The sequence below is a fragment of the Stegostoma tigrinum genome, chromosome 11 (genome assembly GCF_030684315.1).
Source record: "Stegostoma tigrinum isolate sSteTig4 chromosome 11, sSteTig4.hap1, whole genome shotgun sequence".
Taxonomy (NCBI): Eukaryota; Metazoa; Chordata; class Chondrichthyes; order Orectolobiformes; family Stegostomatidae; genus Stegostoma; species Stegostoma tigrinum.
The window spans coordinates 27,808,650-27,834,433 of NC_081364.1; the positions used below are offsets into that span (position 1 = coordinate 27,808,650).

At 40.7% G+C, this 25,784-nt stretch overlaps 1 protein-coding gene across 1 annotated transcript in view; it reads right to left on the reverse strand.

The window, feature by feature from the left end:
* Positions 1-25,784, reverse strand: part of phf2 (PHD finger protein 2) — a 160,859-nt gene that overhangs the window by 24,140 nt on the left and 110,935 nt on the right. The window contains exons 9-16 of the mRNA XM_048547918.2: positions 24,374-24,480; positions 24,174-24,265; positions 22,401-22,490; positions 20,200-20,454; positions 16,165-16,284; positions 8,846-8,964; positions 2,575-2,765; positions 421-494 (exon numbers count right to left, since the gene is read on the reverse strand). Coding sequence (XP_048403875.1) covers positions 421-494; positions 2,575-2,765; positions 8,846-8,964; positions 16,165-16,284; positions 20,200-20,454; positions 22,401-22,490; positions 24,174-24,265; positions 24,374-24,480 — 1,048 coding nt within the window. The remainder of the gene's footprint in view (positions 1-420; positions 495-2,574; positions 2,766-8,845; positions 8,965-16,164; positions 16,285-20,199; positions 20,455-22,400; positions 22,491-24,173; positions 24,266-24,373; positions 24,481-25,784) is intronic.

Sequence of the window (25,784 nt, forward strand, 5' to 3'; positions counted from 1 at the left end):
TCTTTTGGTGCAAGCACTTTCAATTTTAATTCTGCAACAGCTTTGCAAGTTTCCCACGTTAGACAGTAGTGTCCCAGATCACCTCATTCCCATTGCAATTTAACACTGCTATGGCTGAAACACTATAGCTGGGAGAATTGTCTGTAATATTGGGGGCTGGCACATCCTTCCAATGCAATCAGGACATTTTGTAACATATATTGTTGCAAATACAGACTACAGCAGTTTAAGAAAATGACTCACCATCACCTTCTCATGAATAGTTAGGAAGGCCAAAGTGATACCCACATTCCATGAATGAGTAAATATTTTTAAAATTCTGTTCAGCTAACAGTAACAGCAAAGCCACGGTTGGTATTATGAGCCCAAGCACTTATAAAATTAATTCCACAAGTAATTGTTAAATATATGCTGACGTACCTGATTAGAACTGTGCTGAAGCACAGGTTCCCTCATTTCAGTGTGTCCCACACCCTCTTTGGTCTTTGTTAAAACTAAGAAACAAAATAGATAGTTAATGGACAAAATAAATGATTATTAACAGATAAATACTGGGAGATCAAAAACCTTCATCTTCTGTGCCAACAACTTGCATCCCAACCACCAATTTCAATCTTCATAGAATCACAGAATCCCTACAGTGTGGAAACAGGCCCTTCAGCCCCAATAAGTCCACACCAAACCTCAGAGCATCTCACCCAGGCCCATACCCCTATAACCCACCTAATCTACATGTTCCTGAAACAATACAGGCAATTTAGCATGGTCAATCCAGTTAACCTGCACATCTTTGGACTGTGGGAGGAAACCGGAGCACCTGGAGGAAACCCACGCAGATATGGGGAGAATGTGCAAACTCCATACTGACAGTCACCCAAGACTGGAATTGAACCCAGGTCCCTGGCATTGTGAAGCAGCAATGCTAACCACTGTGCCACCCCTTCTCCAAAGTCACTCCCAGGCTGAAGCAGATAGCTTGCAACCTTTGTCCTATAAGACCGCAATCCTCAGCTTCAGGCACCATAACCTTTTCTAATCTATTCAGTTTAATGAAGATCCAGACCCTAGTCCACCTTTTTTAATGCGTTTACTCAAATGCTATCAAATTGTTCAGAGGGGTACGGTCTCACAAAAGACACCATAATCTTGCTCCCCACAATCAGTTCAGTCACTCTCCCTTTGGATGTGCTTGTCAAACAAGTACTCTGCCATGTCATTCTCAGAGAGTCCCAGTTTCTTTAGGTTGGTGACACAATATCCAAACTTCATGATCATCCTCACTTGTCAGAATTCCACTCATCTATCCATGCTCCAGCTTAACTACTAATTAAACCCTCACTCATGCCTTTGTCATCTCCAGGCTTGACTGTTCCAGCTCCCTATTCCTCAAACGTCTGTGAACTTCATTTCATCCGAAATCCTGCTGTCTGTATTCCATTCCACATTAGGTTCTGCTCACTCCTGTCCTTGCTGAACTAACCTAGATGGCAACAGCACAAATTTAAAATTCTCATCTTTTAATCAATTCATGTGCTCAGTCTGCCCAAAACACTGCCTCTTTCACTCTCAATTCCCCAACCCAACTTTCTAGTGTGACAGCCCTGTTGTCCATCCGACCCATACCCCAAACCTCACAGTCTCAAGATGGCGATCAGTTGTTCAATACTGCCAGTCCGTCCAGATTGTTTTACAAAGTCCTTTTCATCTGGTTTGAGATGGTAAAATGCTGTTTGTTCAAAACTTTTCAAAAAGTCATAAAGAGAAGAAATTATATTCCTTTTAATTCTGGACATTAAAAATAACAGCAAACTATTATTATACTGACTTACATTATATGGGTTTAGACCATAAGATCATAAGACATAGGAGTGGAAGTAAGGCCATTCAGCCCATCGAGTCCACTCCGCCATTTAAATCATGGCTGATGGGTATTTCAACTCCATTTCCCTGCACTCTCCCCGTAGCCCTTGATTCCTTGTGAGATCAAGAATTTAATCGATAGATGCCTTGAAGGCATCTAATGTCCCGGCCTCCACTGCACTCCGTGGCAATGAGTTCCACAAGCTCACCACTCTCTGGCTGAAGAAATGTCTCATTTCCATTTTAAATTTACCACCTCTAATTCCAAGGCTGTGCCCACGGGTCCTAGTATCCCCGCCTAACGGAAACAACTTCCCAGCGTCCACTCTTTCTAAGCCATACATTATCTTGTAAGTTTCTATTAGATCTCCCCTCAACCTTCTAAACTCTAATGAATACAATCCCATACAACAGCCTTTCATCGGATGTTAAAGCTACCATTCCAGGGATTCCGGGGTTTCCTTAATTCTTCCACTGGAACTGGGCACTGCATGCTAGTCAAGCATTACCTATCCCGAGTTATCCCTGAGAAAGTGGTGGTGAGTCGTCTTCTTGAACGACTGCCATAGTAGGTTTGTAGATCCATTGTATTTTAGGGAGGAAAATACCAGGATTTTGATCCAATGGTAACAACAAAATACCGATATTGTTCCAAGTCATGATAGGTGAACTTGCAGGTGTGTGCAAACATAAAATTCTAAAAATACTACTTACATGTTAAATTTCTTTTAGAAGTAGTTTTCTTTCTTCTTATTGGAAATTCATCAATCTGTAATTCACCATCATCTGAAACATACTCGTATTCATCTTTTACTGGTTTTGGCTTGTCTTCTTTAATATTTTGCAAACAGCCGAACACATGATCAGACTTTACGGATTTTGTTTGAGTCTTCACTCCTTTACAACTGTTAAATTATAATATTTAGACATCAAAATAAAAATATCTTCCAAGTGGTCAGGAACAACTGTACAAATGTTTATCTTTCTCTTATGGTGCAAACACAAATAATGCCTCTCCAGAAATTAATTAGTAATTAATACAAACCAATCATTAAGCTCATCAGACTGAATGTTCAAATCAATTTACTTTTCAAACAATTTTGACATCAGAACTTGATTTAAATAATTGCAGCAGTCATTGAAAGGATCCTCAACTAATCTGCAGAAACAATGAATTCATTACCAACATTCCGTTACCAACGGCAAATGATCAAGATGGGGACTAAAATGTTTGAAAGGTAAAATCAAGCCAAACTGTGTTAAATTGCAATTTTTATGAAAATTGGTTACATGTCAACAAGTATTACAACAATTTATATAGCACTTTTTAATGTAACAAAATATTCCAAGATACTCCCAAGTGTATTATAAAGCATAAAACCAAGCCTCATAAGGGGATACTGGGCCAGATGCCAAACAGCTTGGAAATGAAGTAGGTTTTAAGAAGTGCCTTAAAGGAGGAATGTTAGACACAGAGGTATAGGGATAAAATTTCAGAGCTTTGAGGCTACAGACAATTGAATGCATGGTCACCACTGGTGATTTTATTTGAGAATGGACAACAGACCAGAATTACATGAGTGCAGATATCTTGGAGTTGAAGGACATTACCAAGATAGGGATAAGCAAGGCCATAGAGGGATTTAAAAACAAAGGTACAAGTTTTAAAATCAAGAGACTGCTTGATTAGAACCTAATGAAGGTCAGAAAGTGTAGGTGCTAGGGGATGGGACTTGCTGCAATATAAGACATAACAGCAGAGGTTTGAATGACCTCAATCTGGGGGTAGGAAATCAGGAAACCAGCCAGAAGATGAAACTGAAATTGTTGTGTCAAGGTAACAAAGGCACAGATGATGTCCTGCCTTGGAGATGGGGAAAATTCAGGCAAATATTTAAAATCAGGTTCCCACAGCAAATTTAGGAGTTTGGTTTAAATATAACAGTTGGCTTGCAAGTTTCCCAGGCAATAAAAGAGCAACAGAAGTTGGTGCTTTTCACAGAACTCTGAGTCAACCAGGTCAAGTCCATGAAGAAAGCCTTCTGATACCCACAGCGCCGATTGTGGCTCCTCTCTTCCCATCTCCATCCATGAAATCGCCAATCTTTCAAGTTCCAAACTCCCACATTAACCGGTTCCCCTCTGTCTTGTGATCACCAACCCATTGAGATGAGATCATTGTTTTCTGATTTCCAGTGATCACTGACTTCCCGAATGCTACATTCGAGTGCCTTGTCACAATAACCAATTGGATCCTTGCTTGCTCCACATTTCTTGAGTTCTGGGGACAATGTGCGTGGTCCACAGCTGTAGCCCCTTACCACTGTGCCACCGTTCTTCCCACTTGCTTGACAGAGGATTAACAATTTGGACTGCTGTAAGTGGGAAGTGATACACAGAAGACTGAATGAAGTCCTGCCTAAAGTCCCAGATTTGGCAGGAACTTCACATCCATGTCAATAAGAAAGGTCCTTGTTTCTCTTTTCACAGATGCCGTTGGACATGCTGAATATTTCTAGCATTTTCTGTCTTTACCTTCATGTCCCCTGCTGGATGGTCCCAACAGGCATCCATAAATATTAGCAGAGATAATGGGAACTGCAGATGCTGGAGAAGAACCCTCTCCCCATCCCCCTCTCTGATGAAGGGTCTAGGCCCAAAACGTCAGCTTTTGTGCTCCTGAGATGCTGCTTGGCTTGCTGTGTTCATCCAGCTTCACACTTTATTATCATAAATATTAGCACCAGTATTTCAATAATCGAATGATCAATGTGATTCAAATCATCATTACAATGGGGAAAACGCAAATAATTGATGTAGATGTAAATAATAGAAGAAACAAAAACAGAAATTGCTGGAAAAGCTCAGCAGATCTGGCAGAACCTGTGAAGAGAAACAAGAGTTAATGTGTTAGGTCAAGTGACCCTTCCTCAGAATTGCTGGTAGCTAGGAAAATGTTGGTTGATAAGTAGACGTTAGGGTGGGGGAGGGGGTGAGCAGTAAATGATGCTTAGAGATAGAGCTCGAGAAGAACTGTTGAACAAAGGAGCGGATAACGATCTCGCTAGGAGGATGAATAGCTAATAATGGAGACCGTTAGTAGCGAACAATGGATCGCTTACAATAGCAGACAATGTGATAACAAGACCTGGTATTTGGGGTTGGGGGTAAAGACTTGGGAGAGCTCCAAGTCCTGAAGTTATTGAACTCAAAGTTGAGTTTGGAAGGCTGCAGGATCCCCAAGTGTAAAATGACATGCTGTATTTCCAGCTTGTGCTGATCTTTGCTGGAGCACTGCAGCAAGCCTGAGACAGAGATGTTGGCCAGGGAACAGGCTAATATGTTGAAGTGGCAGGCAACTGGCAGTTCAGGGTCTACAGAATGCAAGTGTTCTGCAAAATGGTCACCCTGTCTACGCTTTGTTTCCCTGATGTTGACGAGACCACATTGTGAGTGCAAATGCGGTAGAGTAGATTGTGTGAAGAGTAGGTAAAGCACTGCTTCACCTGGAACGTGTGTTCGAGCCCTTGGATACTGAGGAAGTAACTGGACAGGTGTTGCACCTTCTGCAGTTGACAGGAAGGTGCCGTGAGATTGTGGGCAGTTGTTGGGAATGAAGGAAGAGTGGAATAGGGGGTCTTGGAGGGACTGGTCCCTGCAGAAGGCTGACAAGGGAGGGGGGGAAGGTGTGTCTAGTGGTGGCATCTCGTTGGATGCGGCGGAAATGGCGGCTAATAATCCTATGGATGTAGTATCACAGGTGGGATCAAAGATAAAGACAAGGAGGACCTTCAGCTTGGTCTGAGCAACCTTCTACACTTCAGCCCTCACCCCCTCTCTTCCCTCCCGCAACAGTGATAGGGTCCCCCTTGCATATACCTACCATCCCACCAGCATCCACATCCAGAGGAAAACTAGCTGTCATTTCTGCCACCTCCAGCAAGATGCCACCATCAGACACATACTCACTCCCCTGTCAGCCTTCCACATAGTCCGTTCCATCCAGGACACGCTGGTCCACTCTTCCATCACTCCCAACAATGGCCCACAAACCCACACAACCTTCTGTTACAACTGCAGAAGGTGCAACACTTATCCATTTATTTCCTCCCTCTCAGTATCAAAGAGCCTTCAACTTCTGAGTAAAGCAGTGCTTTACTTTCATTTCACACAATCTAGTCTACCGCATTTGCTGCTCACAATGTGGTCCCCTCTACATCAGGAAAATGAAGTGTAAACTCGGTGACTGCTTCGCAGAACACTTACTTTCCATCCACAGAAGAGATCGTGAACGTCCAGTTACCTGCCACTTCTACACATCAACGTGTTCCCTGGCCAACACGCCTGTCTCAGGCTTGCTGCAGTGCTCCAGTGAAGCTCAGCATGAGCTGAAAGAACAGCTTGGGATGCTGCAGCCTTCTGGATTCGATATCGAACTCAATATCTTTAGAGTTTCAGCTCTCCCATGTCCTTACCCCAACTCCCACACACCAGGCCTTGTTATTACATGGTCTGCTATTCTGAGGAAGGGTCACTGGACCCGAAATATTAACTCTGATTTCCTTTGTAAATGCTGCCAGACCTCCTGAGTACTTTTGTTTCAGATTTGCAACATCAGTTTTTACTTGTTATCACATGGTTGCCATTAGACACATTAGACACAACCCATTGTTAGCTACTAACAGTCTCCATTAATAGCGATTCACCATCTTAGCCGGATCGTTATCCAGTCCTTTGTCTGTCCAACCGTTCCTCTCTCTCTTTGAGTTCCATCCCCACCTATCATTTAGTCCTTACACCCTCCTCCCACCCTATCTTCTGCTTATAAACTGCAATTTTCCTCGCAACCATCAGTTCTGAGGAAGTGTCACTTGAGCTAAAAAGCTAACTCTGATTTCTCTTCACCGAGCTTTACCAGCAATTTCTATTTTTTTTTCTGATTTACAGCATTACTGATCCTTAAAGCATCAGTAGAAAGAACTAAAAAAGTTCTTTCAGTTTTTTTTATTAAATAATAAAAGATGTGCTTACATTTTGATGCAGAAAACATTGAAACAAAATACTTTGGACATGAAAATGGGGTTGCACATCTCATATAGTAAGACTATAAATGAAATGGAGGACCTAAGTGGCCTTATGGCTGAAGATTTACAGCACATTTCCAATGACAATGCAAGAAAATTAGGAAGTTTTAAAAATGAAAACTGAATCCTAATGTGGTATTTAAACACATTAAATATAAAACACAAGGAAATGGTGTTGAACTTGTTCAAAACCTTCAGTTAACATTGGAACATTGAGTGCAGTTTCGGGCAAGCCACTAAAAGAAAAATGAAAAAGGATTGAAAATGTTTAGTGTAGAGGCACTAAATGTTATGTAGAATTAAGAGCTTTTCTTCCAGAATAGTAATTTCAGAAGTTACAGTGGTTTTCACTGTAATTGAGTCAGTTAAGCAGTGACCTAATACAGGTTTCCAAAATTAAAATGTTCTATTGAAGTATTAACATTTTTTCATTGTTATGTAGAGAAATGGGTGAGTATAAATTTAAGATGATCATATGCAGTAAGAATTAAAGATGCGTAGACAAATAATTAGAATGTGGAATTATGTTCCTCGAATTATCACTAACACAGAGTTTATTATTTAAGAAGGGAATCCATAAACAAAAAGCAATAAAGTGAATAATTAAATAGGTGAGACTAGAACCTTAGATCAATACAATCTTCAGGTCTTCTTGACAGTACCTAGTATTTGCAGGAACTTTCCAAATAGTGTGAACCCCCTTGTTTTTCCCATAACCCTGAAAATTTCCTTAGACAAGCATTTCTGCTGCACCCCATCTCTGCACTCTTTGCTTCACTCACTGCCCCTCCTCTAGCCTGTATTTGCTTAACTTGCTGCCTTCACCTCCCCATTCTCTACTTCACTTACTACCCCACTCTCAGCTTCAATCACAGCTCTGCATCACAATTGTCCACTTAACTCTCTGCCTCCTCATATCCAACTTGCCATTCCGCTCACCTCCCCACTCTTCCCTCTCCTTGTTGCCTATAATCACGCAGCTGTACAACTGCAGCCCTGCACCACTCCTTTGCCTCCTACTTCTCTGCATTAATCAAGCTCACGTCATTGAGCAGTTCAACACTTTGAGCAGGGACCAGGGCTGTAAGTGAGGTGTTGGATGAAACAATGAGAACTCAAGGTATGGAAACCTAAAGAGGAAAACTCGATTACTACTGCAGTAAAATGTAATACTATTTAATTGCTGTGATCTCCATAATCATTCAAATATTATTGTCGGGCGACTTAGATGACAATTGTTGTGACTGTAACAAGGTCACCCAGGCAGACTTCATAGAATAGAAGATCTCTATTTGGGGCTGTTAATCTGGTCTGGTCAGGGAACCCTAGCTGACAGATATAAACAGTTGTGTCAGACATCCTGTTCAATCTGAGAGCTGGCTCCGAGGGAGCTGGATCAGTGTCATGGACTCTCCACATGTGAATAAAGGATGACTTGGTGATGGGATACCAGCCACTATGGAGTAATTCTATCATAGAATATGTGTCTTTGATCAGCAGAACTATAGTCACGTATCAAGATAAAACTGGAGTGTACTTTAACAAAAACACTTTTGTACAGCACAAATAATTTTTTACAAAATACAATTAAATAAATGAATAATCAATGTTTAAAATTAGTTTTCTGGTTTCAGATTAAAGAATTAAACCATTATTACTATATTAATGTCCAGGTTTAGATCAGACAACAGTATATCATGATGCAACATAACTTGTAAAGTAGCACATTTATTTCATGCTGCAATCATACCTCTGGAGAAGGTTTAGTCTTCGTGCAGCATTTACCTTTTTTTTAAACTAATTAAGTTCTCATTTCATTCAGTTAAGCCATTCAAACCTTCAGCTGAGGTTCCATCAAATACAGATGAAGATATTTTTGATTAAATACTTTAGTCACACACCTCAACAGTTTTTTATTAGTGAACACCAACTTCAGCTTGCTATTGTCTTTGTTTCCTGTCAAAAACAATTTGTCTGATTTTCCATCTTCCATTTTGAGCAGAGAATCCGGCTTACTGTTCTGGGAAGTAAAGAAAATGCAGGCATGAGTTTTTCATTTTTAACGAGTGTCACTACACTGCCATTGAACGTTAGTGTTTATTCAACATTACATTTAGAGTTCCTATTATAGTTGTATGATTACAAAGAACTCATTAAAGACATCTGTAAAAGAACTCGTCAGCTTTTTTGTCCCCCATATTGAATTTGGCTGACTAGGAGAACTTATGCCTCCAAGTCTGAAGATTGTGAATTACATTCCCCTTCCAAGTCTTTAGGACATAATCTCCACTTGCACTTTGGTCTGACTGACTGCAGGGAGAATGATGCATTGTCAGAGATGCCATCTTGCAGTTGGCACATTAAATCAAAATTAAGTTTGCATGTTCCTATAGCAGTATTTGAAGAAAAGTAGAATTTAGCTAGAGTGTTAGCTCAAATTTCTCTGCATCAATGCCATTAAACATATTAAGTAAGCATTTATCTCAGAGGGAGCTTGCTATATGTTGCCATATCACTAACATTACAGTGGTGACTCTATTTCAAAAGGACTTGGTTGACTGTAAAGCATTTTGCTCCATCAATCAATGAAAGGTGCTTGGAATTTCTTCTTTCTTTCTGTTTTTTATATAATTCATGATAATGATTCATATAAAGAGGCAAAGCAGTCTCTCCTTACCCACCACTGAAAGAACATACCTCCTTCTGATTGACTCCTCACCCCCATAAAGGCTATGTACTGGTGAGATCCAAGTCCACTATAAATCCAAAATTATTACGTCTCTTTACTCCTTTACTGCAATCACCAAAAACTGCAGCTCTATTGTAATCTTTTATAAAATCAAACTCTGTTTGACTATAATATGTTGCAACCTTGAACTAGAAGTGTAGGCTATCTTTAAGAAACATCCACCGCATATCACTCATATAAAAAATAAACTACTAGGCATTGTTAATCACAATAAACCAAAAAGCAATGCAGGCAGGACAAATTAGTCCTGATTTGTGAATTCATAAAACATGAGCATCTAATGTGCACTAATTTACTGTACCACTGAATTTTAAAATATTTTGTTTAATTTTTAATAGTTCGCTGCCAATTTAGTCAAATTAATTACCATGGACTTAATAACAACAAGCCTGGTATGGGCTGGGGAAGCAGGTATACTTTGATGTCAAGGAAAAAATTCATTTGACAGCTTGAGCTAATGGTTGTGATGCCAACAGAAATGGATCTCTCAGGGAAACAGTTCATTATATGGGTGATTGATTTGGATGGCCACAGTCAGAATTTGAGCTGTTCCTCCTTCACCATGGCAGACTGAAAACCTGAACATCAGCAGGTACATCACTAACCAGGCTGTAGCTGGTGAGATTTACAACCAGTCAGGAGATACGCCATTGACAAATGGAGCTGTCATTAGCTTGTGGGTTACAGAAAGTGTTTCACTTGAGACAATGTGAGTTCAGACAAGTTTGTGGGTTTATTTTTTAGATCTTTTATCAAAGGGGGTGCTTTGTTAGCAATCAGCTCCTGGTATTTCTTTGAGCAGGATTTTTTGTTTTGCTGGCATCAGGGGGATGGAAAATTATAACCTCTAACTGGTGCTCTGCTTTAGGTAAGCTTTGCAACTTGAAAACCCTCAAACAAATGCTGCTGAGATGGCAACCAAACATTGGCAACAGGCTCCAGATCCAAGAATTCAAAAAAAAACATTGAAAAATACATTTAATGATATGCCATTGTATGACATTCCTCAGAGTTATATAAAATCACACAACTTTAGGAAGTTGAAAAAATGCTTTTGAACAATAGATTAAGGATCATAAAACAGAGAGTATTTACATAGGCAGGAGAGGGATGTTTAAAGCAGTGAAATAACTCCCTGTTTTTGGAGTTCTGATGCACAGACGATGAAGTAAACCATGCAATGCAAAATGCTTGGCTTACATGATCCAAAAATTGGTTTATATGTTCCAGATTATTTCGATAAGTATTCTCTGAATTTCACAGAACTGGTAGAATACCTTAAAAAGAATTTTAGTTCCAGATGTTCACAACAGGAATAACCCCTTATAAATATGATCTAATCTCAATGCTCATCTCAAAGCAGGCAATGCTAGGAATGCTCAGCAGTTCAGTCAGCATCTTTAGCGAGAACTAGATAAGCTAATGGTTCAGCTGTCGATCCTTGATGAGAATTACATATTTCATGCAAACTTGGGCTTTTGTGGCACAGTGGTAGTGTCATTACCCTTGGACCAGGAGGCCTGCTTCAAAACACACCTGCTTCCACAGGTGTGTATTAACATCTCTGAACGGGTTGATCAGAAAAATAGATTTTTTTTTAGAAAGTCTATTTATCCCCTTCTATCTCTGCCTGCCTTTCCCTCACTTTTGATTATCTGGGCTTTGCATGTAAATATTTATTTGGCTTCATGGGTGATTTACTGGTGATGCTTATTAGTTAAAAATAAAAAAAAAGCAAAAACAGACCCATAGGGGTCTTCTGTGGCAGTGGTAGCATCCCTACCCCTGAGCCCGGAAGCCTAGTTTCAAGTTTAACCTGCCCAGTGGTTTGTCTGAACTGGTTGATTGAGAAAAATCTATAAAGCAGATCCACAGGGCTCTCATGGCACAGTGGTAGTGTCCACGCCTCAAGGAGGACCAGATTCAAATTCTATCTGCTCCAAAAAAAATCGAAGTGGCAACACAAGTAATTTACTGCAGGTGGTTAATTGTTAAAAACAAAAAGAAATCACGGTGGTTTAGTGATGAGGAAAAAATTCATTCAGTTGTGTGTGATAGCACTTCCAGATATAAAGCAGTGCATTCACAGGGGCTCTTGTGGCAGAGTGTTAGCGCTCCTACCTCTGAGCCAGGAAAACCAGTACCTGTTCCAAAGGTGTGCAATAACATTTCTGAACACATTCGTGAGAAAATATATAAAAGTATCTTTATTATCAATTGATAGAAATGTAGAAAATAGAAGATAGGAGGAGGCCATTCAACCCTTTGAGCCTGCTCTGCTATTCACCACAATCATGGCTGATCATCGAACTTATAAACCTAATCCTGCTTTTTCCCGCTAAAAACTTTTCACCCCAAGTGCTACATCTAGCTGCATCTTGGATACATTCAATGTTTTGGCATAAACTACTTCCTGTGGTAGTGAATTCCGCAGGCTCACCACTCTTTGGGTGAAGAAATGTCTCCTCATCTCCATCCTAAGTGGTCTATGCCAAATCCTCAGACTGTGACCCCCAGTTCTGGACATCCCAACATCAGGAAGATTCACCCTGCATCTACCCTGTCTGGTCCTATTAGAATTTTATAATTCTCTGTGAGATGCCCCTCATTCATCTGAACTCTAGGAAAATCAATCCTAACCTGCTCAATCTCTCCTCATACATTAGCCCAGCCATCCCTGGAATCAGCCTGATAAACCTTCACTGCATTCCCTTGAGAGGAAGAGCATCCTTCCTCAGAAAAAGTGACCAAAGCTTCACACAATATTCTAGGTGTGGCCTCACCAAGGCCCTGTATAATTGCAACAACACATCCCTGCTCCTGTACTCGAAACCTCTCGCAATGAAGGCCAACATGCCATTTGCCTTCTTTACCGCCTTCTGCACCTGCATGCTTACCTTCAGCAATTGCTGCACAAGGACACACAGGTCCCTCTTCCAATTACATTCAGGTAGTAATCTGCCTTCTTGTTTTTGCTTCCAAAGTGAATAACCTCATATTTCTCCAAATTATACTGCACCTGCCATTAATTTGCCCAGTCACCCAATCTGTCCAGATCATAGATAATGGGAACTGCAGATGCTGGAGAATCCGAGATAACGAAGTGTGAAGCTGGATGAACACAGCAGGCCAAGCAGCATCTTAGGAGCACAAAAGCTGATGTTTCGGGCCTAGACCCTTCATCAGAGAGTGGGGTCTAGGCCCGAATGTCGGCTTTTGTGCTCCTCAGATGCTGCTTGGCCTGCTGTGTTCATCCAGCTTCACACTTTGCTGTCCAGATCATGCTGAAGGATCTGTACATCCTCGTCACAGTTTACCCTCCCACCTAACTTAGTGTCACGTGCAAACTTTGAAATGGTACATTTTGTTCCCTCATTCAAATTATTAATATATACTGTGAATAACTGGAGTCCCAGCACCAATCTCTGTGGCATCCCACTAGTTACTGCTTGCCAACTTGAAAAAGACCTTTAATTCCAAGTCTTTGTTTACTCTCTGCCAAATAATTTTCTATCCAACTCAGAACACTTCCCCCAAAGCCATGCACTTTAATCTCACACAATAATCTCTTTTGCGGGATTTTATCTTCTGAAAGTCTAAATGTACCACATTGACTGGCTCCCCTTTGTCAAGTCTACTAATTAAATCTTCATAGAATTCCAACAGATTTATCAAGTATGATTTCCCCTTCATAAATCCATGCTGACTCTGTCTGATCCTACCACTGCTTTTTAAATGCTCTGCTATAAAGTCCTTCATAATGGATTTGAGAATTTTCCCCATTACCGATGTTAGGCTTCCTGGCCTATAATTCTGTTTTCTCCCCACCTCCCTTTTTGAATGTCAGAGTCATTCCATCTCCAATCAGCAGGGAATGTTCCAGAGTCTAAAGAAGCCTAGAAGATGACCACCAATGCATCTACTTTTCCTACAGTCACTTCCTTAAGTACTCTAAAGGTGTAGATTATCAGGCCGTGGGGAATTATCCACCTTCAATCCCATCAATTTTTCCAGCACCATTTCTCTACTAATATTGATCTCCCTCAATTCTTCTCTCTCACTAAATATTGCATTCTCCAACATTTCTGGTATCTGATTTGTGTCTTCTTTTGTGAATCGAATTATGTATTCAGTTGCTCAGCTATTTCTTTGTCAGGTATTATACATTTCCTGGTTTCTGTCTGCAGGGGACCTATATTTGTCTTCACCAATCCCTGTTTCTTCATATAACCATAGAAACACTTAGTGTCAGTCTTTATGTTCCCTGCAAGCTTACTTTTGTACTGTATTTCACACCCATCTTAATCAATCCCTTGGTCCTTCTTTGCTGGATTCTAAACTGCTCTCAGTCCACAGACGTACTATTTGTGTTGGACAATCTGAATGCTTCTTCCTTGGAACAGATACTATCTCTAATTTCCTCTGTAAGCCATGAACTTCCATCCTTAACCATTTTGCTTTGTATCAAACAGGAATAAACAGTTGCTGCAGATCATCCCTTTAAGTAATCGTCCCCACTCTATCAAAGCCAACTCACCCCTCATATCTTCATAGTTTTCTTCATTAAGATTTAGCACCCTAGTTTCCAAATCAACTACCTCACTCTCCATCTTGATAAAAAATTCTACCCTGTTATGGTCACTCACCCCCAGGGCATCTTGCAGAGCTAGATCGGCAATGATTCCCTTCTCATTGCACAATACCCAGTCTAAGATAGCCTGCTCTCTCCACATATTGGTCAAGAAAACCATCCCATATACGGTCCAGGAATTCCTCCTCTACAGCATTGTGGCTAATTTGATTTGCCCAATCTATGTGCAGATTAAAATCACCCATGATCACTGATATTTCCTGTTTAATGCCATTCTCAACATCACCACTGCAGTTTAAGAGTCTATATATGACACCCACAAATGTTTTTTTGCCCCTTAATATTTCTCAGCTCTACCCATACAGACTCCACATTGTCAGAACTGATATCCTTTCCAACTATTGGGTCAATTTCCTCTTTGGCCAGCAATACCACTCTACCACCTTTTCCTTTTTGCCTGTCCTTCCTAAATTTTGAATACCCTAGGTCATTAAGCTACCCTACCAAGTCGCCCTGCAGCCGTGTCTCCAAAAACCCAATTATATTGCGCCCGTTTACATCTATCTGCACAATTAGTTCTTCCACTTTACTGTAAATGCTCTGCACAATAAGGCACAAAGCTTTTAAGCTGGTCTTTTTAACACTGTTTACCTCACTCTTATTTTTCTTATTCCCTTTTCTACCTTTTGGCTTTGTCCTTGCTCCCTCCTTCTGACTCCTTACATAGGCTCCCATTCCCCACCCTCCCCAACCCTGCACATTAGTTTAAACCTTCCTCAACCGCTCTACCAAACACTCCCCCTTGGACATCAGTCTCAGTGCTGCCCAGGCGTAACCTGTCCAATTCGTACAGGTCCCACCAACCCCAGAACCAACCACAATCTGAAACCCCCTCAACACCAAATTTTCAGCCACGTATTCATCTGATATATCCTGTTATTTCTACTGTGACTAGCATGAGGAACTAGTAGTAATCCTGAGATCACAACCTTTCAGGTCCAATTTCTTAACTTTCTTCCTAGCTTCCTGTACTGTGCTTTTCGGACCTCATCATTTTCTTAAACCTATGTTGTTTGTACCGACGTGTATCACTACCACTGGCTATTCACCCTTCCCTTCCAGAACATCTTGTACCTGCTCTGAGACACCCTTGACCCTAGCACCATCCTGGAGTCTTATTTGCAGCTATCTATTTCCCTACAAGTCACCTACAACAATTGCTTTAGCACACTTCTTACCCCTGCCCTCTGCAGCAGAACCAACCATGGTGTAACATTTGGCTGCTGCTGCTTTCCCCGAGGGGTCATTCTCCACAATAGTATCCAAAACGGTATATCTGGTTTGCAGGATGGCCACAGGAGATTCCTGCATTAGCTGTCTATCTCTCTTGCTCTGCCTAATGGTCCCCATTCCCTTCCTCCCTGCAATGTGACCACCTCTCTCACGTGCCACCCTTGATACTCTCTGCTTCGTGGATACTCCACAGTGTCCCCACTGCTGTTCCAGCTCTGAAATTTGAGCTCCCAGGAGGTGTAGCTGGAGACACTTCCTGCACACATGCTGATCCGGGCGACTGGAAATGTCCCCGGCCTGCCACATGGGGCGAGAGGAATAAACAAAGATGCTGGTATAAATTGAGCTTTTAAATAGCCAAAAGCCATATGAAGAGGAATGGAGGAAAGTGGCACCATTGTTTGGGTTCTTGGTTTGTACCAAAGAAAATTCATTGGAAATTTTGATTCTAGTATCTAATCCAAATTAAGTACATTGCACAGAAACTTTGAAGCCGAAATAAATTATAAAATATCTTATAAATCATTGCATTAAGAATTAAAAGAAGCCATTGATAATGCAGTTACATTTTCAAAGAATCATCCTACCTTATACTTCCATTTCACTTCAGCTTTGCTTTTGTTCTGTTCTTGTATTCCAAATTTTACTACATCATTTTGATTGTTAACACTTTCTCTGCCAGCCATAGTTAACATATTTTTTGAAGCCTATGCGAAGAAAAAGAATTTTGTGTAGCATGAAAAGCTAAAAAATGTGAGGAAAGAAGTGGAATATTAACCCAACAATGACAACCAATGCTTAAAATACACAGGGCGATAGGTGAATCTACTGGAAATCGCCAAGGAAAATCCACTTACAGAGAACAGTCACCCCATTAAATAGAAGGAAATGATAAGAAACTGCTCCTGAATCACAGGTCCATTCCCACTCATGCTTCTTCCTGATAGGAAACCCATTCGCTGTGATCTCACCAGTATACAGAGAATGTGTTTAGTGTAAGTAGAAATCCTCTTGTAGAAGTATGCATCAATTATTTTGGAAAACAAATGGTTAATAATTTATGCCTATTGTCTTGTACCAATTTAAGTACTGTGGCATTTAGGGAATTAATGCCTTCCTCTATGTCAACGTATTAAGCAGCGGGATTGGGTACACGGGATTTTGTACAAGTTCAAACATCTTAGCATAATAACAGTAAAATTAAAGTTTCAAACGTGTTCAGTTACTACACTAAACAATGTACTTTAACAATGGTGCCATGGCATGTTTTCACATGTTGGCTAAAAAAAAATGCTGCATTAACTTTGGGACTGTTTCCAAAGTGATATAAATAAATATTTCAGTTGGTCAATAAAAATAGCAGCTCGAAAGTGAACGAAATAATAAAAGTACCAACACTCACATCTCTATTGAGAGGAGAATAGAACTGATTTGAGAATAATGGCTTTTCTGTGTCTCCCATTAGAAATGCATTGTTGCCAGCTGTCTGTTTCTGGCAGAGGTTTAGCCTTTACAGTTTCTATATGTACCATTCACATTGACTACTGAAGGCGATCCATAACCATTGCCCGCAAGTTAGATCATGGGCAAATTTGCAAAACAATATTTTGTTGCCCCGATGTAAACAGTGCAAACTGGGCTGGAAATTGTTCCCAGGTAAAAGAGAATAGAAGAAAACATTGCAGTTGTATACCGCCTTTCATGACTAGTGAAAATTCCAAATGTTTCACAGCTAATGAAGAACTTTTGAAGTAAAATCACTGTTGTAGAAAACACAACAATTAATGGGGTAGCACAAGCTCCTAAACTAGTGCAATGTGTTATAATAACCAGATAAACTGCTTTGCGATGGGGATCAAGAGGTTTTCTGTTATTCAGTCATGGAACAGGGGCTTTACTGGCTTGGCCAGCATTTATTCCTCATCCCTAATTACACATGAGAAAGTAGTGGGGAACTGACTTACTGAGCCTCTGAAGGAGGTACACCCTACAATCCTATTAGATTTGGAGTTTCAGAATTTTGACACAGCAACACTGAAGAAATGGTGATATACTTCCAAGCAGGACAGTGACTTGGAGGGAACCTGCCGACGGTGGTGTTCTCATGTTTATCCTCTGGCACCGACTGCTCCAGTATCTGAGAAGTACCTGTGAATGGTGCTAAATGTTGCACAATCAATGATTAGCAAAATACCCGACTTCTCATCTTATGACGGAGGGATGGTCATCAGTGAAACAGCTGAAGCGGCTTGGGTCAAAAACAGTACACTGAGGAAGTCCTGCAGAGATGTCCTGGAGCTGAGGTGACTGACTTCCAACAGCCACAACCAACTTCCTTCATTCTAGATATGACTCCAACCAGCAGAAAGTTCTCCTCCTGATTCCCATTGACTCTTTTTTCTGTGGCTCCTTAATGGTACACTCAATCAAATACAGCTTTGATGTCAACGGCATCGAGTCTCACATTAGCTCTTTGGTCCCTGTTCAAACCAAGATTGTAATTAGGTCAGGAGCTAAGTGGCCCTGATGAAACCCAAACTGAGTGCCAGAGATCTGGTTTTTCCTAATATCAAACTGGTTATCAAGAGTAGACTGATAGAGAGGTAAATGATCAGGTTTGATTTGTCCTGTATTTAGTGTACAGGCATACCAGAGCAATTTACAATACTGTTGGGTAGTACTGTTGCTAGTAATATAACTGTTCTGGAACAGCTTGGCTATGGGTGTGGCAAGTTCTAAAGCACAAATCTCTGCTAGTATTGTCAGAATGTTGTCAAGGCCTACATCTTTTGCAGTATCCAGTGCCTTCAGCTGTTCTTTGATATCACAGGGAATGAACTGTATGAGCTGAAGACTGGCACCTGTGATGCTGGGACTTTTGGAGGAACCCAAGATGGAGCATCCACTCCACACCTCTGGCTGAAAGATTGCTACAAACGCTCCAGCCTTATCTTTTGAATAAACAGAGTCAAGGTGTTTTGGATAGTGGGGTTTCTGTACCCACCAACAGAAGGCTCAGTGGGGAACTCAACTTTATCAGTGCTGTCTTCCCTGCAGTCATTTAACTTTCAAGGAATATCAAATAGTTGCAGTCAACAATTAGCAGGGGAGGGAACTTCTGCTTCTGATTCAGGAGGGTATTTAACCTTAGCAACCTGCCAGCCAGCTCAATGACTGACAGCTCCAAAGCACCAGCAGCACTACTAGAGTGTGGCTCTTGCTAGAACTACAGGCAGCCCCATATATCAAAGATAGCAAGGTGTAGAGCTGGATGAACACAGCAGGCCAAGCAGCATCAAAGGAGCAGGAAGGCTGACGTTTTAGGCCTAGACCCTTCTTCAGAAATGGGGAGGGGAAGAGGGTTCTGAAATAAATTGGTAAAGAGGGAGAAGTGGATAGAAGATGGATAGAGGAGAAGATAGATGGAGAGGACACAGACAGGCCAAAAAAGGCAGGGATGGAGCCAGTAGAGGTGAGTGTAGGTGGGGAGATAGGGAGTAGATAGGCCAGTCTAGGGAGGATGGACAGGTCAAGGGGGCGGGATGAGGTTAGTAGGTAGGATATGGAGGTGGGGCTTGAGGTGGGATGAGGGAATAGGTGGGAGAAAGGACAGATTAGGGAGGCAGGGATAAGCTGGGCTGGTTTAGGGATGTGGTAGGGGTAGGGGAGATTTTGAAGCTTGTGAAGTCCACATTTATACCATTGGGCTGCGGGTTTCCCAAATGGAATACGAGTTGCTGCTCCTGCAACCTTCAGGTAGCATTGTTGTGGCACTGCAGGAGGCCCAGAATGGACATGTCGTCGGAGGAACGGGAGGGTGAGTTGAAATGGTTTGCGACTGGAAGGCGCAGTTGATTAGTGCGAACCAAGCGTAGGCGTTCTGCAAAACGGTCCCCAAGCCTTCACTTGGTTTCCCTGATGTAGAGGAGGCCACAATGGGAACAGCGGATGCAATATACCACATTAGCAGATGTGCAGGTGAACATCTGCTTGATGTGGTAAGTCTTCTTGGGGCCTGAGATGGGGGTGAGGGAGGAGGTGTAGGGGCAGGGGTAGCACTTGCTGCAGGTGCAGGGAAAAGTGCCGGGTTTGGTAGGGCTAGAGGGGAGTGTGGAGCGGAAAAGGGAGTAACAGAGAGAGCGGTCCCTCCAGAAAGCAGAAAAAAGGTGGGGAGGGAAAAATGTCTTTGGCGCCCACTACCACAACTCATTCTGCCTGGAGAGGACAGTAAAATTCAGCCCCTGAAAGATCTTATTGCTTCATGACCCAAATAAATAAGAACAGATTTAATTATATTTGCATGCAAACACTATTTCTTGTGCATCAAGATATTAGAGCACAAAAAGCAATTTCTAGCAAGTTTCTGTTAATATTTTAGCTCTCTAAAATACTGAACAGATCATGCAAAAGAAAATGTTCTTCACATGTATTGCGTGACCTGCTGGATATTTCCAGTTCTTTCTGTTAAGAATACAGAACATCTGCTTAACTTTAAACTATGTTGCACAAAGGAACTGAATATATTTCAACTGTTACATTTTCATCAGAATTTGCATTACTTTATTTACAAAGTGCCGAGTGATAGATGAATTAACTTTCACAATACAGGAAATAAAACTCACCTTTCCCCCTTTCTTTGGCACTTCAGTTTTAATTAAAGCCTCCTTTGTGTGTGCCTCAAGAATGTCAAGGTTTGGAACTAATACTGTACTTTCTTTTTCTTTCTTCCCTTTCTTCTTTCCTCCTTCTTTGGCCCGTGAAAGTTTCTTTTTTTCTGGCTTTTCAATAGATGCTGCTGGCAGTTTGGCTGGTACAGCAGGACTTTTAGCTGCACTGATAATATCACTCACCTCACTCTCATTTGTTTTAAGTGCATTCTGTAAGGTAAATATTTGAAAGTGTAATCTCAAATGTAATTCACTGACAGTAATACTGACACCAAGCTGAAAAACAATTATTCTGCTCCACAACTTGCTCAGATGAGTTATTATTGAATATCTAACAGCAAACAAAGGTTTAATGTCTTATGTGGCATAAATTCTGATCACCAATAAACTATTTCCTCAAAATATCGTGTAATTTTTAGTTACGCTTTGTGAATTTCATTTTAAATTCATTTTAATGTTCTGTCATATATGGATAAAAAAAATTCAAAATGTGAAAATTTGCTTTTGTATGACCCTAATTTGAAGACAAGAATTCCAAATACCTTCTATTCAAAATATTTATTTAAGTATTAATGTAAAAAGACATTTTGTTGAAATATTGCATCTTGGAACAATTCCAACTTTGGATTGTCAATCAGGCTCACAGTGTGGCATGCTTATGAGTACTAGAAGCTAATTATTAATATACAGGATGCTGGCTTTTGAACACAGAATGAAAATGTACACAAACTGAGTCTGTTTCAACTCAACAAAATAAATGACAGCCATTGCCAGTTCATTTCTCAGGGCAATATCTTGACCAATCAGAGTCAACCTGCCTGGTTTAAAAACTTAAACAAAGCCTAGCAGTTAACAATCAATCATTATTTAGTTCAATCTCCGTATCAAAACCTCAACTAATCAGAGTCCATTTGCCAACCAATCAACTCTCCCCTCTCATACAGTGTAAATGTTGATTTTCCCCTTAAATTGGTATTTCGTACATATTGTCCTGTCAAGTACAAGATAAGATGCTTCCAACAAACTGTCTTTTTTCAACAATACTCAGGTTTTGTATTGTAAAAAAATTTTCTGTATTTAACTTAAATTTATTTCTGTAACATCTACTAAATTTTCATTCTAACTAAGATGAGTGCTATGTATTAAAAATACTCATCCGTAACTAAAGTATTCAGATATCATACATACAACTGGAGGGGGCTCTTGAGGTAGAGTAGTTGTGTTCCTACTTCTGAGCCAGAAGACTCAGTTTCAAGTCCAACCTGTTCCACAGCTATGTAATCTCTGAACAAATTGATTAAAAATACCTACATATAACTTGAAGTGTTTCATATAAAGCTGCAGTACCTTATAGAAAACAGTGATATTTTCACATTATTTGTCGGAATGGCATTCATGTTTCTACCATGCAAAAATATAGAGTCCGAAAACACAGCAATATTACAGAATATTACAATATTACAATATTACTCCAGCATCGGCAGATCCTACTATCTCTGCAATATTACAGAACATATTTTTAGAATATTTACTGAGACTCCACCTACTTTTCTTTTGGCAACAGAAATATTTCATCCCTGTACAGTGTATCCCTGTAAGGATCTAGCAGTGCAAAGACGTCTAGATGTTCCAGTGATGCTGCAGAAAACATCCTCAGGAACTGATGAGTCTGAATCTTCCAGGTAATAATGTATAAAAAGAACGACATCACTGATGATCTACAATGAGGGATGCTTAATCAAATTTTCTTCTTTTTCGCCTTTTTTCAAATATTCACATTTTTAACGATTTTGCGCCAGTTATGAACTACATCTAGCAAAAAATTAAACTTAAAATATTATAAGTTTCTATGAAATACTGCAGCTTTAACCCCTCGAAGGGTATTTTATAGACATAACTTAAAATTCATTTGACTTTGCTGGAAAAAATTATGTTTTAGTGAATTCCATTCATTTTCATTAAACAATTTCACACAAAATATTTACTTTTTAAAGTAAGAAACTTATTAAAACTACACTTACTGAGCAAAGAAAAATCTTAGTACAAAAAGTAACTAAAAAAAGAACATTAGGAAGTTTCTATCATTAATTAGTATCTTTAGTCTTTACCGCATATAAGAAATAAAATATTGCAGCCGATTACAGGAAAAAACCTACCTCTGCTATTCGTATCTCTTTGGCAAATTCTTTAATGAGTTGTGCTGTTTTAATAGTTTCTGGAATCTCATCTTCATGATCAGTTATAACCTTAAATAAAAATATTATGAAATAGGTCAATAATTGATAAATATTAATTGTAGCTAATGGAGAGGACTGGCAAAAGTCCTGCTGACCTGGAAGTGTCATCATTCACTGATCATGTTCATATCCTTCAAAATGCCTGAATCCAAATGATTCAGAATGTGCGAAGTTATTTTGTGCTTTTGTGGTTTCTGTCAGAAAGCAATTTCCAAACTGACATTTGTAGGAAAAAGCAAGGATATAGACTTGAAAGAGAAAATTTGAAGCTCTAAACTGCTCTTTTAACTGCCCAAAGTCAAAATGCATCTGCAACTGTTTTCAGGGCCAGAATTTATGGTGTGCAGGCAGTGTCAAGGCACTGAAACAAAAACAGAAGTTGCTGGAAAAGCTCAGTAGATCTGGCAGCATTTGTGAGGAAAGCGTCAGAGTTAATGTTTTAGGTCCGGTGAACCTTCCTCAGAACAGCGCTCTGATTTTTCTTCATGGATGCTGCCAGATCTGCTGAGCTTTTCCAGCAACCTCTGTCTTTGTTCCTGATTTACAGCATCCACAGTTCTTTTGGTTCTTATTTCCAAAGTACTGAAACTTGGTTTTTAGGCTTTATCTAAACAGTTCATGTCATCTTCTGTCTCTTGCCATGCTTCAAAAAGTCACTTCAATAAGTCAGATGTTTTGAACAAATGAATAAACAACAAAAAGGCACAGCACAAGGATGGGCCCTTCGACCCTCAAAGCCTGTGCCGACCACCATGCCCCAATTAATGTAAAAACAAATGTGCTATTTTTCAATCTGTATCCCGCTCTTCCCTCCCTATTGATGTACCCATCAAGGTGCCTCTTAAATGTTGTCAATGTGCCTGCTCCCACCATCTCCTCTGATTGTGCATTCCAGGTTGCTACCACTCTCTGCATGAAAAACTTCCCTCGCACACTTCCCTTAAACTTTACCCCTCTGATCTTGAACCTGTGCTCCCTTGTAACTGAAACTTCAACCCTGGGAAAAAGCCCGAGTATCCATCCTATCTATGCCTCTCACATTTTTGTCGACCTCTGGTCTCCTGTCAGCCACCTTCTTTCCAGTGAAAACAATCCCAGTCTTTTTAACCTTTCCTCATAGTCAATGCCCTGGAGACCAGGCAACATCCTGGGTGAACGTTCTCTATTCTGTCCAAAGCTTCCACATCCTTCTTGTAGTGTGGTGACCAAAACTGCACACAATACTCCAAATACGGCCTAACAGGGTTTTATACAGCTGCAACATGTTTTGCCAATTCTTATACTCTATGCTCCGGGCGTGTTTGAATCTTTGGCTAGCACCAGGACTCAGGTAAGTCCCAGTTGGAAAGACAGCAAGGTAAGGCTAGATGGTTATACCTGGTGGCTTCTCAAGGATCATCTCCTTGCTCAACATTAAAAATAATTATAAATTTCACTTAACCTTTTGGAGATCGTAGGTCACATAGCTGCTTGGGCAGTCTAATTTCTGCGGCAATCTAAAAACATGCAGCATGTTCCTAAGAAGTATTGGTCAACAGGCTTAACATCTATGTCATTTTGCTCTCCGAATGCCTGGAATCCACACAGACCATACGAGCAGAATACAAAACCACAAAATTGGTTAATTTAGTCTGTATTCTACAACTACAATACTTCCCCACAATTACAATAAGACAGTACAACAGTCTTTACCTGTTTCTTGGTCCATGCCCTGAAAGCACCATTTAGAGCTTTTGCTCCTAGTACCAGATAGGTTGGAGGCTGCTTCCCTGATTTGTGCAAACCTAACGGAAATCAAGGAACGAATAAGGTAATATTAAAATCATTTACAAATACAGCATTAGACAAATGTTATTGGGTTGGGTAAAAATGCTTGACTTGATTCACATTACCTTTGAATGTCTCAAGCAGATATTTGCCAACATACCAACATATGACTTCAAAGTTTGAAAATTTGATAAGACTACAAATTTTCAATCGTTTTTCCACTTCATAGGCTCTGTAAAATACAAAATGATACTTAAATATATGATCAGTGTGATCGAGATTTATATTACGGCCCAATTTTTGGGGTTAATCATAGCTGAGGTCAGTGCTCAATTAGGTAGAAATTTCTGGAGTTCTTCATGATTACAGTTACATACAGAAATACGGGCATCGCTCTTTGATTACCTGCCAAATGTTGCACTACATTAGAAACTTGCAAAGAGACTTGGCATTGAAGTTCACGTATGAGCAGTAAGCTCTTGGACCCATCCACCAGTTACTTTTTAAACACACCAAAACAAGTTAGGTCTAGTGTATTAAGGCACAGTGAATTCTTTATTCTTCAGTAAATCTTAATTACTGCCAAACAATCTCTCTGGCAATGGAAATTCAATTTCCTATGGGTGAAGTTAATTATTATTAGATATATTTTAAATTATGTTTGTCTCTGTGCCAATTATATCTCCAACACATCCTTCTTTGCATCTATGAGCGATAATGGGAACTGCAGATGCTGTAGAATCCAAGATAACAAAGTGTGGAGCTGGATGAACATAGCAGGCCCAGCAGCATCTCAGGAGCACAAAAGCTGATGTTTCGGGCCTGGACCCTTCATCAGAGAGGGGGATGGGGAGAGGGAACTGGAATAAATAGGGAGAGAGGGGGAGGCCGACCGAAGATGGAGAGAAAAGAAGATAGGTAGAGAGGAGAGTATAGGTGAGGAGGTAGGGAGGGGATAGGTCAGTCCAGGGAAGACGGACAGGTCGAGGAGGTGGGATGAGGTTAGTAAGTAGGAAATGGAAGTGCGGCTTGAGGTGGGAGGAAGGGATGGGTGAGAGGAAGAACAGGTTCGGGAAGCGGAGACAGGCTGGGCTGGTTTTGGGATGCAGTGGGGGGAGGGGATGAGCTGGGCTGGTTTTGTGTGATACAGTGGGGGGAGGGGAAGAAGTGGGCTGGTTTTGGGATGCAGTGGGGGAAGGGAAGGTTTTGAAGCTTGTGAAGTCCACATTGATACCATTGGGCTGCAGGGTTCCTAAGCGGAATATGAGTTGCTGTTTTTGCAACCTTCGGGTGGCATCATTGTGGCACTGCAGGAGGCCCATAATGGACATGTCATCAAGAGAATGGGAGGGGGAGGTAAAATGGTTCGTGACTGAGAGGTGCAGTTGTTTGTTGCGAACCGAGCGGAGGTGTTCTGCAAAGCAGTCCCCAAGCCTCCGCTTGGTTTCCCCAATGTAGAGGAGGCCACGCCGGGTACAATGGACACAGTATACCACATTGGCAGATGTGCAGGTGAACATCTGCTTGATATGGAAA